We start from the raw sequence: 17,836 nt of genomic DNA on the forward strand, positions 1-17,836 counted from the left end.
GCAAGGTCAGACTTGGATACCTTTCCCACCGAAAATACTCTGGCTTACTGGGTCTTGAGGATGGATCACTGGCCAGAGCTTGCACAGTATGCAATTGAGCTACTGGCCTGTCCTGCATCCAGCGTTCTTTCGGGAACGCACCTTCAGTGCTGCTGGTGGCTTTGTTACCGATCACAGGGTGCGCCTGTCCACCAACTTGGTTGATCGACTGACCTTCATAAAGATGAATCAGTCTTGGATCACCCACAGCTACCAAGCACCTGAAGCTGATGTAACCGAATAATCTTTTTTTGAAATATCACATCCCTTCAAGACTGCCTATGCTGATTCTGAGTGACTGACCTGTTAGGTTGATTGTCTATCCTCTTCCTCCTCCGCTGATATGTTGGAAGAACATTTTTGGTTCTGGGTGATGCCATCAGCCCAATTTTTCTGCCCCTGTTTAACAGGGGCATTTAATTACAATTTTTGAAGCAATGCTTTGCAGCAGGGCTCACTGCCCCACAACTAGAGTATATGGGAGAGGTTGCAGTGTCGTGGCACCAGCACCAGTGCCTAAGGCCCAATTTTTCTGCCCCTGTTTAACAGGGGCGTTTAATTACAATTTTTGATGCAATGCTTTGCAGCAGGGCTCATTCCTGCACTACAACTAGAGTATATGGGAGAGGTTGCAGTGTCGTGGCACCAGCACCAGTGCCTAAAGCCCAATTTTTCAGCCCCTGTCTAACAGGGGCATGTAATTACAATTCTTGATATAATCTTTCATAGCAGGGCCCGTTCCTGTGCCCACCGAGAGTAACTGTGAGGACTTATAGTGGTGTGGCACCAGCACCAGCACCACAACCACCAAAGGCCCAATTTTTCTACCACTGTTCAACAATGGCATGTAATTACAATTCTTGATGTAATCGTTCACAGCAGGGCGCTCCAGCGCCCACCAAGAGTCACTTTGAGGGCTTACAATGTTGTGGCAACACCAACATCTTGTTCCGCCATTTCTGCAGAGCATATAGGGCAGGCTCCTACTTTCAAACATCCAACTTACAAACGCCTCCTACTTGCAAATGGAAGAAGACAACAGGAAGTGAGATGAAAAAAGACGGATGGCAAAACAAATTATACAGGGGTGATAACCCTTCCCTATGTTTTCCAAAAAGCTTAAAAATAGATTTTTTGACTGGAGCTACACTTTAAAAATGTACCAGTTCAAAATTACAAACAGATTCTACTTAACACAACAAACCTACACAGTCCCTGTCTTGTTTGCACCGCCTTTATACTGTCTTTCCTTTTTTTAATATGGGTACAGGGTTCCCCTTAATATCCGTACAAGACCCAAAGGGTCTGGTAATGGGCAGGGGGGGCTACCCATGCCATTTTTCTCAATGATTTTCATCCATATTGCCGGAAACAGATATTATATTAAAAATGCAAGCAGTTTTAAATGACTTTTTTTCTGTTAAATGTCACTTTGTGCAGGGACTGTTCTAAACACGGGAAACACGTGGCACTTCACAGGCATACTATAGACAACCCCAGGCACGATATTTAAAGGAATATTTCACTTTTTTTTTTTCACTTTAATCGTTATTAAAATCAGTGCTCCTGAAAAAACTGCAGTTTTTCAAAACATTTTAGGCATTGACCCATATCCCCTGGGGCAGGAGCCAGGTCCCCAAACCCTTTTTAGGACAATATCTTGCATATTAGCCATTAAAATTAGCACTTTTTATTTTGTACCAGTTCAAAATTACAAACAGATTCTACTTAACACAACAAACCTACACAGTCCCTGTCTTGTTTGCACCGCCTTTATACTGTCTTTCCTTTTTTTAATATGGGTACAGGGTTCCCCTTAATATCCGTACAAGACCCAAAGGGGCTGGTAATGGGCAGGGGGGGCTACCCATGCCATTTTTCTCAATGATTTTCATCCATATTGCCGGAAACAGATATTATATTAAAAATGCAAGCAGTTTTAAATGACTTTTTTTCTGTTAAATGTCACTTTGTGCAGGGACTGTTCTAAACACGGGAAACACGTGGCACTTCACAGGCATACTATAGACAACCCCAGGCACGATATTTAAAGGAATATTTCACTTTTTTTTTTCACTTTAATCGTTATTAAAATCCGTGCTCCTGAAAAAACTGCAGTTTTTCAAAACATTTTAGGCATTGACCCATATCCCCTGGGGCAGGAGCCAGGTCCCCAAACCCTTTTTAGGACAATATCTTGCATATTAGCCATTAAAATTAGCACTTTTTATTTTGAACGTTCAAGTCCCATAGACTTCAATGGGGTTCTAAAGTTCGTACGAATTTTCGGTCCGTTCGAAAGTTCTGGTGCAAACCGAACCGGGGGGTGTTCGGCTCATCCCTAGTCAGTAATGCTAGGTTACCTGTATGGCATTAGGGATACTATTTAGTATTTCCTTTTAGGTACAGTATGATGGCAATGTTATAGATGCAGGTAACTTAAAGCTGAAGTTTAGTTAAAAAAAACTTTTTTTTTTTTAAAGCTTTAGTAAATTTATTTCCCCATATTGAAGTATTCCCAGCATGTGCAGGCTGCTGGATTCTGTAGAAATCTTAATTGCAGAGCTGCTCTGTCCTCTTGCTGCTGCTGAACATGCAGCACTGTGAGGTTAAGAGCTCCAGGTCCCTGGGCTCAGCTGCACTAAAGATGATCTAATGCCCCCTCCTGTCCTCTCTTCTACTTAGAAATGTTCTTTCTCTGATCACATAAAGAAAAAAAATTATGGTGGCAGTGTGTGTACAGACTGGTCTGGCCAAGCCAATAAACAGACAAAATAGGTCTAGTGCACAGGGCACAGCAGAGAACCCCTCGGGATATTTGCGGACAGACCAGTAGGTATTTAAAATATATATTTTTATTAGAAAAAAATCATATAATATAACATGATAGAAAAATATAAGATCAATCAGTACAGAAACATATACATCACAGTAGCTGCCCGGCATGGGGGCTAGAACAAGTAATTACTGAGGATGACGCCGACATGTTTCAGACTATGCGTCCTTTTTCCCAGGCATTTATGTCATCTCAAATGTACATGTTCTAAAATATAAACATATTAATATTAGTACAAATAATATAATTGCAGTGAAAATTGTTGTACAGCTCAGACAACGCATCCATGTGTAGCACTAACCCCCAAAGGAGCTGCTGGTTTGATTGGGCTTACCATTACCTTCTTCACCTTGATTTGTGTCTAGGGGTTCCCGTGGTAGATGGCCCAGAAACTTTAGAGACTGATGACAGATCCGCTTAAAGGGATTTTTATTTGCAAAAAACCTAGCTAACGAACATTCTCTTAGTATAGGATCAGAGGGTTAGGAGGACACGTTCAGGTACTCTTAGCCCTTGTACACACCCAGTTTACATGCGATTTTTTATTTATGCAGTTTTCACCTATGAGTAGTAAGCGATCTATCCCACCAGTATAGGAGAGCGCCGTAACTATCCTTTTGTTTTCATTCCGACAACCAAATCCGTCGGATTTTGTCAGACGGATCTTGTCCGAAACTGTTGCATACACACTGTCGGACAAAGTTGTCGGAAATCCGATCTTTCAGAACGTGATGATTTCGTTACAATGGGACTACGTTCAGGCTAGTAGCCAATAGCTTTGATGTAGGAATTTGATCTGAGCATGCGTGGCACTTTGTCCGATCGGAATTCTCTACACATAATCGGAGTATGTCCGATCGGAGCAGTTTGTCGGAAAATATTTCCGGCAAGTTGGAAAATTTGGTCCGACGGAAACAGTCCGATGCATACCACACACAGTCGGAATATCCGACAAAATGCTCCGATCGGACACATTCTGACGGAATCTCCGACCGTGTGTACAAGGGCTAAGTGTCAAAGTCAATAATAAAGAACTCTCTTACTTTGACTAAATCCAGAGAATAGCCATTCACAGCTGGATGTTCACTCAAGTTGTATAGTCCCTCTCTCACAAGGCCTAGCAGCCAACAAGGTGTTTAAATCAGGAATAAGTCTCTGCCACAGACTTTGTTGTAGAGCACGTAGAAATATGTCTCTGCCACAGATGTTATTGTAGAAAATGTAGAAAACTAGAACTTGTAGAACACTGGTGTAATACCTGGATCTTTCAGCCAGTTTGGCGATACCCACGAGATTGGATTCACTTAGGTACTTCAGCCCTACCAGGCTCTTGGTAAGAAGCCAACCCGTGCGTGGCCTTCTTCTGAAGAGTCCTCCCCTGGATAGCTATGAAGTCGCTGGGCCTCTCCACAACCGGAGATGGCACCAGACCACCTCGCAATTCTTTATTTCGTTTCCTTGCCTCAGGCTAGCCAGCCCTGAAATGAAGTCGGGTGGATCCACACCCCAGGCCATAGCCTTCCTGGGGGCTGGTCAGGAGGACCAGGACCATTGAGTCAGAACATACGTCTGGACCGGAACCCCGAACCACGTGACATCCGCATCTTAAGTACCCTCTCCCAGAAAGCACTGCAACAGTGACACTCCCACTGGGCGGGCTCTGAGAGAAAGTAACCTTAAAGCACCCAACCAGACTGTGGTTCCATGCCTGCCAGAAGAGACAGTGCCCCCTATGGCCAGGCTGAACACCCTATAGTTCAGTCAGACTGATGCTGTCATCAAAATTTGGAATAATTACACCCAAACCAAACTGCAGTTCAGGTGTAACCTTAAATTTCAAAAACATAGTGCGTGCTCTTCAGGAGCTGGCGCTACACATGTATATATGTAATATAAATGAAATATAAATTAAATATGGCAAAGGAAGAAAGTACTCACATGCCCGAGCTGACCGCCATAACATGCAAAGGGGGACTATCACTGTGGATGAGGCCTGTATGAGTGCAGCAATGCGGTGCAGGAATAAGGATATGTGAGAGATATGATAAGCCAAAAGGTGGAATAAACAGAACCTGAGGGACCACTGTCAACTGTGAAATATTGCGTAATACTGTTAAAATAATTTTCACTGCAATTATATTATTGTACTAATATTAATATGTTTATATTGTAGAACGTGTACATTTGAGATGACATAAATGCCTGTGAAAAAGGACGCATAGCCTGAAACATGTCGGCGTCATCCTCAGTAATTACTGTACTTGTTCTAGCCCCTATGCAGGGCAGCTACTGTGATGTATACGTGTCTGTACTGATTGATCTTATATTTTCATTTATCTTTTATATTTTTTTAATATTAATTTTATTCTAATAAAAATATATATTTTAAATACCTACTGGTCTGTCCGCAAATATCCTGAGGGGTTCTCTGCTGTGCCCTGTGCACTAGACCTTTTGTCTTCTCTGGTCACACTGCCTGTGAGATTTGGTTAACAGTTATGAGGGTCGGAAAACACATGCTAATTGCTTGCATTTCCCGGCCCACAGGCAAAACGCAAATTACAATAGTGTCATATATAATATGATATATAATATATAATATGACACTATTGTAATTTTGCACAGTACTCCTCCTCTGAAGTCGTTTTGGGATTGGGAGCTTTGCTGCTCATGAGCCAGGTGGAACAGCAATTAGCACAATAGCACTTTGTACTGGATGTGAAGGAGGTTTGTCGCCAGTGACATCCGTTAATGTTTATTTGCACACGCTTTTGTGATAAGTTCTTAGTATTTTCGTATTTTTGGTTAGTGCACATAAATCTGTTTGCACTTTATATAATTTTTGCTTATTGTTCACATATCATTATTGCATTTTTGCACAGCACGGTGTTCAACATATATCCCCTATAGCAGTCCCAGGATTGGTATCCTTGGTTTTTTCCATTGTAGATTGTGTAATAGGAAGTTGACCAGAGTGCACCATTATATATAATTCATTTTTTTTTTGGTGACAGAACACTGACATGGTGGCAGCCTAGTCATTTGGGTGTTTCCTATACATGTATGGTAATCCTACATATTTATTAATATCAGCGCTAAGGTTTCCCTTTATTAATGCTCTAAGGGTGCCGTCATTCCTTAACAGCACCCCATGCACCAGAAAATTCAACGTGTGTTCAGGTTCGTAAAACTACATGGTGCAGCTACACCATGTGGTTCCATGCAGGCACGTTTAGAAAAAAAAGTCAGGGACTTTTTCCCCAAATTTCTCACAGGTATGCAAAACTAGGATCCACACACGCATGGGCCTAGCCTGGCATGATCTGTATATAGGTAAGCAGAGGGGGGAATCCTAGGACTAATCCGACTCTCTCTCAATCACAGATTATGTTACAAGCAGTATAATCAGGCAAATTCATTTTCTCAACGCAGGATAGGGCAATACATCAGGAGGTTTGTCCCTGTCGGATCATCCTTAATGCAGCTAAGCCCAAAGACCTGATGCAGACAGAGCAGCTCTGCAGCAAAGATTTCTACAGATTCCAGCAGCCTGCACATCATGGGACATACTTTATTGCAGGCAAGTGGTGAAGCTAAAACTGTAACAGAAAAAAAATATTTTAGCTAAACTTCAGCTTCAAGTGGTAACATCTCTATACCTGGACTTAAAGCTCTCACTAAGCTCCTAGAAAGTGTCATTCTTTTAGATAATTTTTTTAATGTATTTTTGTACTGGATAGAATGAAACAGAAGTGGTGAAACACCACAGTGAGAGGAGCAGAAATCAGATCTATCTTAGGAGATCCGGAAAATTAATTTTGCAATACATTTAAATCAGCATGTAATAAAGTAGTGTAAAGAAGCCATGGCCAAGAAAGCAATTAATAATCCTATATGTAGCTGACCTATTAGTTTATAATGTAAAGTTCTTGGCATGATGGGGATAATTACTTGGAAGAAAGTCATGCTAGATCCTCCATGTATGGTACCATACTCAATAGTAGTCTGATCAGCCAAGTCATCCACTGACTCAATGGGTACATCCATTCTCTGCACAGTAAGAAAGGCAGCAAGATTTGCTGTATATGAAGAAATAATTATCAAGGTGAATGTCCACCTGTAACAAAAAATTTAAAAAATTAAAATCACAATCTTTAATTATTTAATGGTTAGGCATATATATATATATATACACACATACACACACACACACACATTCTATATATATTGTATTGTATCTCATGTATATATGACCAGTCAGTCTGTGAACCCATGACTCCCAGCTTATCTTTGTATACCAACTTTATTTCCTTGAGTTACAACTGTGTATTTCCTGGCAAAATAATTGTCCAGTAGGTACACTAGGGTGGTAGAATGTCCCTTTGTGTATGGTTACATTAAAGTGACCCATGGGTCAAATACATTTATGAAACCACCATAAGTATGCCACAGGAGACACCCCCAGGTACCTACATATTATTTCTGCATGTCTGTAGAGCACAGAGGAAGCTCCAAAACTCGGGAGTGTTCTGTTACAGAAACAGCTACAAGCTTCTGAGGTTGTGGGCTTTAGTTCACCCCCTGCTATGGGCCACTTTGGTCCAGGGAGGCCACTGATCACAACGATGGGCCAGTAGTGTAACATGGTCTCTGTTATGCAACGCAAGTTACATAAATGTTTCATAGCAACATTTTTTTTTTTAAATGTTCAATGCTGGAGTTTCACAGTAGACTAATTTGGATACCCATGCCTTAGACAGTGTAAAGGATCTTTGAAGAGAACACAACATGACTTTGGTGGAATGTCTGTTAGGGCCCCTTATGTTAGATGCATGTATTTTTACAAACAATACATGGCCATAATTGCCATTTGAATCTGACAACAAAGCTGAATAAACTTTGACCTTCTAGTGCAGGGATTTGCAATTAGCAGACCTCCAGCTGTTGCAGAACTACAAGTCCTATGAGGCATAGTAAGATTCTGACAGCCACAAGCATGACACCCAGAGGCAGAGGCATGATGGGACTTGTAGTTTTGCAAAAGCTGGAGGTCCACTAATTGAATTGCATATCCCTGCTTTAGTACATGATATTTTATCTTGGAATCTTTGGAATTAAAAAAAAAAAAAAGTTTATTTTTCTTCCAGTGAGGGACAGAGGAACTCAGATACAAATGGTATTACACCATCACCTACAGGATGATTGGAAATACTTACAATCTGACCAACATCCAGCTGCTGTGCTCCTACTGTGGCTTACAGTGAACAGATCATCACCCGCTGTCTGACCATTATCAGTACCAGCTGCCAGGGTGTTGACAGGCCCAGATTTAGGGGGTGCGGGGGTGGCCAGCAATACACCCCCCCCCCCCACATTATAGTCCTGCTTCCCCATGCCTCTGAGAACAGTGCATCTACTGAGCTATGACCAAGACCCCAATCCCCAGGGCAGGTCCTCCCCCATCTGTATTTTGCATTGGTTTGTTGCTAAGACCACCGCTGCCCTAACAACCAATGATGTCATGTGTTGAACTATAATGAACTACTAGACAGATAGAAGGTGTGCTTATGGATTCTGCTGACCAACAGCTGATATCCCTCCATTAATTCCAGTTTATTCGGGCGTGTTCTTCCCTATATCCTGTGTCAAAATGGGTTACATCCCTCAAAAAGGATCTGTCCACTGCTGCAGTAGAACCCTGCCTAACTTAATGTGTGAAGCAAATGTCTGGAGCCTCACGGTTCAGCTGTGATAGCTTGTTACAAGCATCTAAACTTATGTCTCATGTGGATTTTTTTTTTTTATGCACATACAGATGCGCAGATGCTGGGTTGCCGATTCCAACCCCTAAAACCAAATAACTCACTTGGATTTTGACGGGCATTATTCCTTTGGCCCTACACTTGATAATGTGATTATGGATGCCAGGGGAGGTCAGAGTGAACCCCTGCCTCAAACGCGGTCTGGAGAGAGGTCTAATGAATTCCACCCTTCTCCTACTTCTGCAGTAAGTGCCCAAAGACTCTCATACCTGCCTCCCAGACAGCCCATAGGGCTCAAAGTCAGAGACCAGCTAAGCCCTCTAAAAAGCCTTCTAAATTACACTGTACCCCCACTTCTACAAGCTGATTGTGGCTCCTGGTGGGTCTTTGGGTAGTTTGCTCTCCAGCATTCAGGTGCAGAACACACCTGCTTTTTCTTAGAGCACTGGCTCTTGTGTTTCAACCTAGTGCCTTTTCCTGCCATTCCCATTGAGAGATGCTCAGACAACCTCCTATGAGGAGAATCAGCTTTATAGATCCTTATAGTAAGAATTTTCTTTATTGTAATATCATGGGACACAGAGCACCACAGTAATAACTATATGGGTTATAGGCCACCTTTAGGTCAATGGACACTGTTATAACCAAAAAGGAAACAGGAAGTGCCCGTCCCTAGATAACCCCTCCCATACCGAGATTATCTCAGTTTTTTTCGCCAGTGTCTAAGGTGTTGGTCACGGTTGATGAAGTGTTAAGAGAGCTCCGCTAAGCAATCCCTGACGGGATCAAGGAGCTATACAAACGCATCCATCTAAAATGCTTGAAAGCCAAATGATGGTACCTGGGCCTCATGGAAGAAGAAACAAGGTTTGTCTGTAATGTTTCTCTTTTGAGAGCTGGACCCTGGGATCCGGCACCTTGGTCATGTTAATACAGCCAAAGAGTTTTCCGGCAGTGGTGCTGTACAGGTCCAAGGGAGTGGACCCATGAAAGGAGATACATTTATATATATACATATATAATATATTTCTGGTGTGAGTATGCGATGCGTTGCCTGTGTTTTGCGACTAGAGGGTTCCCCTGTGATGTGCTCAAGTGTCAGCAAAGGCTTCCTGCAGCAGCATTGCTATTTCTCCTGCTCTGTCAGCCATCATTAGGGGTTTGGTTCCCCCCTGCTGAAGACCCCCTGCTACCCCCCCCACCTCGATCTGCCCTCACTACAGGTCCGGCTATCTTTGCGCAGAGCGCACAAAAGGGATCCTTTAAAAAAAAAGCCTAAGTCCACGCAGGGGATTGGGGGTGTGGCTTAAAGACCGCCAGTGTGCACATGGAGCACAAGGCTTACTGCTTAAAAGCTTTACACTCTGGGAGTGTCTGGTTGGCTGGCGCAGGGACACAGAGCACACAAGGGCATGTAAGTTGTATGGGTATACAGGCATTTCCAAGGGGCAAGTTTACTCGGCATTGAGACTGAGCATTTATAGCAGCATATTATTTACATTGCTAGACTAAAGCTTGGCAGTAGATGCATTTTGTTTAGTACCTCTGCTTTTTTTGTGCTTAGGATTATGTCTGACCGTAGGAGGGGGTCATCAGGGAGGAGTGCAAAGTCATTGCGTTCAGAGCTTGAGGCTCCTAGTCGCACGCCCACAGTTCCATCCTTCCCTGAAGGACCTGGAGCATCTGGCGAATCTGAGCCATCTTACCTCACAGGCACGGTGGCTACACCCAACATTTCAGCTTCTGCATTCATCACTAAGGACGATTTAGCTTTGGCTCTGGCTGGTTTAGGGGGAAAAATAGCCAGTTTGTTTGCGTCATCCTCCTAGGAGGTAAAAAACGCAGCAGGTCCCCTTCTCCTGCCACTGACCTTCCCATTTTGGAACAACAATGGGCAGATGATAGTGGGGTACCTTTGAGGGAAGGACGTTCAGGTGACTCCTCTTCTGAGGATTCAGCATCTGAAGAACCTTTCTCAACTTCACAATCTCAGAAATTGCTAATTCAGTTCCTTACAGACTTGGTCCGCTCTGGATATAAGTTGAATCCTGCAGAGGTGGATGAGGTTTCCTTCTCCTCTTTGGGTATGCTAAAACCCCCACAGGGTTCTTATGCTTTCCCTATGCACCTGTTACTGGAGCAACTGATTTATGCTGATTGGGATCACCCAGATAAGCAGTTTTCTCCCCCTAAGAAATTTTCATTTCTTTACCCTATCTATGGAGAAAAAGTTCTCAAAGAGATGGGATTTGCCAGCAGTGGATGCTGCTATCTCCTCTGTTAACAGGGGTTAAACTTGTCCAGTTGACAATGTGCAAGTATTTAGAGATCCAGCTGATAAAAAGTTGGAATCTCTACTAAAAGCCTCATTTGCTGTAACCTGTGTGATGGTACAGCCTGCAGTAGCAGCAATAGGCATCTGTCAATCCCTTCGGGATGAACTCAAGCAGGTTATTAAAGTTCCTGCTCAAGCTGATGAGGCCATCCATCAGGCGTCTCGCCTTGCGCATATGTGGATACATATGCGCAGGAATTTGTGGCTTAAAAATTGGTCAGCCGAGTTACCATGCAAGAAGTTCTTGGCTGGGTTTCCCTTTCATGAGGGGGGAGGAGGAAGATGAGAGGAAATTTATTTTTTGCTAAAGGATCAACTTATTGAAAGCTACAGAAATAAATATATTGAAAATAATCCTTGAAGTGCATAAATAAGTTATAGCCTATATAGTATTTTTTTGATTGCGTTTATGTCAGGACAAGAGTATAGGTAACAGTGAAGCACTTCAAATGTGCTAAATTTGCAGATAATTCAGTGATAAATAGCACATAACATGAGCAGGACTGTAGAATGTGTGGTTAAGAGCAGGCCAAGTAGTAACAGAGAATCTGATAATGTAAGAGGGTCAAGCAGAAGCAAAGTCTAGATGAGCCAGGTCACACACACACTAGTAGATCAGAGTGCAAATAGTACACAACCACAGTGGAGAGAGCAAGGTCAGAGCAAGCCAGGACATACATGGTAATACACAGAGCAGATAAAAGATAGGTTAAGCAAGAGCACATAAGGTAGCGTTCACTGTCACAAGCACTGGTGGTGCTTTAAACATGGACACTAAGGAGCTAACTAATCACCATCATTTCCAGGTAAGAGCTGTCTCAGGTAAGTTTTGCTCAGCCTTAAAAGGACAGCTTGAATCCTGGTACTGACATTACCCCCACATTTGGAGGGTAGTTCCTGCACCCCCCAGGCTTACTTGGATGATGAAGATGAAACTTCTTGAGTTGAACGTTGTAAAGATCAGGAGCTAGGGCTGAGTCAGAAGCAGACTGGCCTGCATGGAAAAGCAAACAAATGGCTCACAGGTAAAGTGCTTAAGTAATAAAGAGGCTGCACATGAAAATTACATGAGCCCATAAAAGTCCATTGGGGTTAAATCCTTTTATACACTGGCTGCAGCTCCTCAGAGACTGAAGAAATCTCTGTAACATATAAGGGAATACCAAATGGTGCCAGACTAGGTGCAGTATATTAATAACCTTTAATGAATAAAAAGTGGCAACTCGCATGATAGCAGATGAAATGGCACCTGTCATCAAGACTACCCATTGTCTGGAAATCCTCTTGCATTGCAAAGGTCCCACATGTAGCTGGAAAAGGTTAGTGGCCTATGGCACTTAACTTTTTGAGAGAGGCTGATTATCCACAGAAATCAGGTGGACAGGACAGTCCAGAGCATGAGTTTTCAGAGGCAAGCCTGTGACCAGAGCTTGATCAATACAATTTCCTGCTGCTCTGGAATACACAAAGGCCAGTAGCTCATGCAGTGCAGTCCCATAGTGGATAACAGCGGGACTTGTTAAGTTATTGTCCTTTTGAGTGGAAAGCAGACCTAGGGTGACCTTTTCGCAATGGAGTTTCTTGTGGAGCAAGAGCAAAGCATTTGACCCTTGAGGCCACAATACAAAGTCCCATGTCAAGATGGTGTGTGCATTCCTAAGCAGATAAGCAGGTGGAACCTAAGTGTATCATTTCCTACTCAGATATGGGGGAGGAATTGGTTGTCAAGAAGGCACAGGTTTCACCTCCAGTCTTCTGTCTCCCACTGACAACAGTTAATTATGATGGCCAATTTCATGGCCTTCTCCAGTGAGGCTGGGTAGGTGTAGTTGAACAAAGTGTCTTTAATTGCCTCAGATAGGCCAATTCAGAATTGGCTATGGGGCACTTTGTCATTGTATACATATTCTAGGGTCCATGTGCTAAACTCTGAACAATACATCTCAGCGGAGTTGGCCCCTTGCTGTATGTTGCACAGGGCTGATTCAGCATCAGCACAATCTGGGTTATCATATAGCAAGCCTGGGGCACCTACCATTAGCAGGGCCAATGGGGGGGGGGGGTCACCCGGCAGTAACAAAATTATGATTTTCACCCTCTGTGTTTCAGAGACAGACAAAGATGGCTTTAACTTAAAATTTAATTTACAGCTTTTTTTAAATTTACAGAACCTCCTACTGTCCCCAGAAAAACGATCAGGCAAAGCAATCTTTGGTTCAGGTGGCAGAGTTTTGGTAGCGGTGGTAGTAGGAGAAGATTGCACCTTAGTCAGCTCTGTGGCCAGTTCCAGGACTTGATGGGATAAACGGCAATGTTCTTGTCCAGACATCAGAGTTTGTGCTGAATCCATTAGGTTGCCTTCTCCTTTAATGTAAGGCTTGCAATTAACATACAGATAGTTTAGTAATAAATATCATGCATGTAGCATGAGTGGGACTGTAAGCAGAGCATGCTTGCTGGTGCTTGTGGTGCACCACTGCAGATGTAAGTACAGCAGCACTGAGATTAGTATGTAGCAGGAGCAGGTCAAGTAGTAACAGAGAGTCTAACACAAGGAGGGTCAGCCAGAAGCGCAGTCTAGATGAACCAGGTTACACACAAGTAGATCAGAGTCCAAACGGTACACAATCACAGTGGAGAGAGTAGGGTCAGAGCAAACTGGGTCCTACATGGTAATACACAGAGCAGATAGAAGCTGGGTCAAGGAAGAGCATAGAAGGTAGTGTGCAGCAGGGGCTTTAAACATAGACAGGAAGGAGCTGGCCGATCAGCATCATTTCCAGGTGGGAGCTGCACCAGGTGAGTTTTGCTCAGCTGTAAATGGACAGCCCATGGATTCAGGCAGTTAAAATCTAAAGGGAAGGTTAAGCATCAGAAAGAATCATTTAATGCAATACTTTGCTTTTTCTAAATAGATTTTGACATGGAACTGTTCTTGCCAACAAATTACAACTCTCAGCTGCGGGTATCTTTTGCCCTGTGGCTCTTTTACTGGAAAAATAGACGTTAAGTTTTAACAATGGCTGTTCATAGGAGCAACAATTTATACATAAATCCACAGTGGTCCATTTTGCAAGCAGGGTGTATGTATTGGTGTTTCCAGACAAATGTTCAAACATGAGCAAATTCTAGTAAAAACTCTTGATGTATTTATACACCACCACAGTTACTTGTGCATTTAGGAGGGACAAGCAGATCCCTTGCCCTCTCCAGCTTCTCACTGCCACCTCACTCCTGGTAACGGTATGGGGTCCCACCATGCACCTAGCATGGACTTCATGCATGCACTTGATTTAACTCTCTCTTCCATACCTGTTTACAGGATGAGATCCCTAGCAGTGCAGATCTGCTCCCGTTGCTATGGGAGATGGATCATGGCTGAAGGAATGACAACAACATCTCCCTCACTGCAAAAGGCTATCTCACCTGCCACATGTACACACTTAACGACAGGCTGCTAGAGAAACCTTTGCTACCCTTGGTAACTACTTGGAACTTCACACTGATTTAACTCCTTACATCTCTGTCTTCATATATCAGTGTATCTAGTGACTCAAGCTGTAGACTATGTGTGCCGGTTACTTGCTTTACATCCCTTTAGTAACTTCAGACCAGGCAAAGGCAAAGTTTCAAACACAAGTCCAATACTGGTTGAGTCCATATCTGTAATTTAGCTCTGACTTCGGCATGATACTGGCCACCCAGACCCTGGTAACGGCATCAGGCAGATCTGGCAAGGTGGACTAAGCCTAAACTGATCTCCTTCTCTTTCATTGTGCTTTACTCCCCACCATCTCTCTATGACCCTGTCTCTTGATCTGGACCTCTGTCCCTTATATATCACACAGGACTGAGGTCAGACTCAGCAAAACCCATCATACAAAACACGGAAAATACAGTTAACCCCTAACTTCCTGCTGGGGCAGCGGTAACCACTACCTGCTTATAAGTGTATTGCTTTGAGTGTAGTAACTGTCATTCTTCAGTCCTGATGCGCTCAGGACAAGCAGGTAAAAACAAAAGTACATTGTGCACTATATTTTATGCAAACAAATGAACAAACCGGTAATTTGAACAAGATTTATTAAGATTTTTTCCTGTTACATTTGTTCTGATTTGTTGTCAGGGAGCATTATGCATCCTATTTTCAATGACATGACTGTGCCAACCATTCAAACACGCAGAATTCAGTTTTCTATTGGTAATATTAAGATTTTAGGCAACAGTCTATACCTATAAACAGAGACATCCGAAATATTAAGGGCATCAAGAAAATGCAAATAGCTATGATTCAGAAATTTGAACAACTACTGTGCACAATAGAAAACGTTTACTAGCTTCTTTTTGGATAGGATGGTGGCATATAGGAAAATCATACTCTGTGGTCCCAAATCAGAGTTGCATTTGTGCAGTTTGTTGTTAATCTATATACTGTAAATAGGTCAGTCACAACTAAACACAAAAATAATTTAGAGCATAACTTTTAGCATGCACTGTTTATTGTCATTGCTTAAAAGGACTGCAGGATAGCCATGTTGCAGTATGGGGGGAGGAGGTAATCCCACACTTTTAGCAGCTGTGTTCGCTAGTATGGAGCTGTGTTGCAACTGATAAGATGTTACACTGTATTGTCAAAAGTATTGGGACATCTGCCTTTACACAAACTCTAATTGCATCCCGGTCTTAGTTCATAGGGTTCAATATTGAGTTGGCCCACCTATTGATGCTATAACAGCTTCAACCTTATCTGGGAGGGCTGTCCACAAGGTTCTCCAGAAGTGCATTTGTGAGGTCAGGCACTGATGTGGGCGAAAAGACCTGGCTCACAGTGTCTGCTCTAATTCATCCCAAAGGTGTTCTATCGGGTTGAAGTCAGGACTCTGTGCAGGCCAGTCAAGTTTCTCCACCCCAAACTCACTCATCCATGTCTTTATGGACCTTGCTTTGTGCACTGGTCCAAATAATTTGGTGGATGGGGGATTATGGTGTGGGGTTGTTGGGCCACTGTTCCAGTGAAGGGCACTCTTAAGGAGTCAGCATACAAAGACATTTTGGACAATTTCATGCACCCAACTTTGTGGGAACAGTTTGGGGATAGCTACTTCCTGTTCCAACATGACTGCACACCACTGCAGAGAGATGAGCGAGAGGAACTTGATTGGCCAGAGTCCTAACCTCAACCCGATAGAACATCTTTGTAATGAATTAGAGCGGGGACTGCAAGCCAGGCTTTCTTGTCCAACGTCAGTTTCAATGTATGACCATTCCCATAGGCATACTCCTAAACCTTGTGGACAGTCTTCCCAGAAGAGTTGAAGCTGTTATAGCTGCAAAGGGTAGGCTAACTCAATACTGTACCCTACAGACTAAGACTGGGATGTCATGAAAGTTCATGTGCATGTAAAGGCAGGTGCCCCAATACTTTTGACAATACAGTGTACTTTAGTGTGTAACAGCCATCATTGGAAAAGTACACAGAGACATTTATTATTGAAACAATAGCTGAAGATTGTTTCTTTTCTTACCAAACTCCACTGACACATCTTGTAGACAAAGCTCTTGGTGCAATGGTAGATCCCTGCTGCATAAAACCACCAACTGGAAACCACAGACTGTTACCGAGAGAGTACTGATTAATTAAAAGATTGCATCGTCCTTGAACACAAGGGTGGGGACTGTACCATTCATATGGAGTTAACCTAAATCAAAGAAACAAAATAAAAATGATTGGCTTACAGTACATCATTTTGACTGTTGTATAACTTATGTGTTATTATTATGTGGAGCATCAAGACTTAAAGTGGTTATAAACACCAAGGCCCCCTACATAGGGACTGGCTACGTTGGAGCCCGCCTGCTTAGTGAGGAATCTGTCTGCTTGTCCCCACTGGGCAGGTAGATGGCTGGTCCGTGTCAGTTCTTCTTATGAAGAGCAGACACAGCCCACTCTTCTCTATGGGTGGTTGGATGTAAATGGACCATTTGCCCGTTTGCACCTGATTACAATCCAATCCAATCTGCCAGAGGATGAGGAATGGATACCTACCTATTTGTCTGTTTTTAGTAAGTGGAAAGGATCGGATCAGATCGGATGCCAGCAGGTGTCAACGAATACGTCTGTTGACACTTGCTGCTCAATAGAGGAGACTGGAGGGTCAGATTGGGTCCACCAGAAAAAAACTGACAGGCAGACCCGATCTGTCCGCTCATGTGAAAGGGCCCTTAGGCTGGATTCACACCTATGCATTTTTAGTGCTTTTTGCATTTTGCAGATTTGCACTACAGAACTTGTTCCATAGGAAACCATGTTAGATAGACTGTAGTGCAAATCTGCAAAATGCAAAAAGCACTAAAACTGCATAGGTATGAATCCAGCCTTAGATATTGATTTACTATAAGAAATAGACTGTGCACTTTTGCAAGTGCATTTGCTCCAGAGCTTAGTAAATGAGGGGGAGCTCTGCTGACTTCTATCATCCAATTATGTGCAAGCAAAAATGATTTTCCTTGCATGTGTTTGGGTATTAATTATAAAGTGAAACTTTACCTCATTTACTAAGCATTGTTGTTTTGGGTTTAGTAAATCCCCCCCTGAGTTTTTTTTTGCCTTAGTGCATTCTATGCCAACTGCAACATGTATCTATTTTGAACTTACTATAAGAAAAAAGTATTTAATCCCCTGCTGATTTTGTGCGTTTGCCCACTGACAAAGAAATGATCAGTCTATAATTTTAATGGTAGGTTTATTTTAACAGTGAGACAGAACAACAAAAATATTCAGAAAAATACATTTCAAAAAAGCTATAAATTGATTTGCATTTAAAATTTTTAGGGATGCACCGAAATTTCGGCCGCTGAAACATA

The 17,836-nt window shown here is 42.7% G+C and overlaps 1 protein-coding gene across 1 annotated transcript in view; it reads right to left on the minus strand.

Moving 5' to 3' along the window:
- Positions 1-17,836, minus strand: part of GRIK4 (glutamate ionotropic receptor kainate type subunit 4) — a 799,826-nt gene that overhangs the window by 36,248 nt on the left and 745,742 nt on the right. The window contains exons 15-16 of the mRNA XM_077457367.1: positions 16,498-16,671; positions 6,827-6,992 (exon numbers count right to left, since the gene is read on the minus strand). Of these exons, the coding sequence (XP_077313493.1) occupies positions 6,827-6,992; positions 16,498-16,671 (340 nt within the window). The remainder of the gene's footprint in view (positions 1-6,826; positions 6,993-16,497; positions 16,672-17,836) is intronic.

Source organism: Lithobates pipiens, unplaced genomic scaffold (assembly GCF_037356315.1).
Source record: "Lithobates pipiens isolate NorthernLeopardFrog02 unplaced genomic scaffold, aLitPip1_a1.2 Scaffold_27, whole genome shotgun sequence".
NCBI classification, from domain to species: Eukaryota; Metazoa; Chordata; class Amphibia; order Anura; family Ranidae; genus Lithobates; species Lithobates pipiens.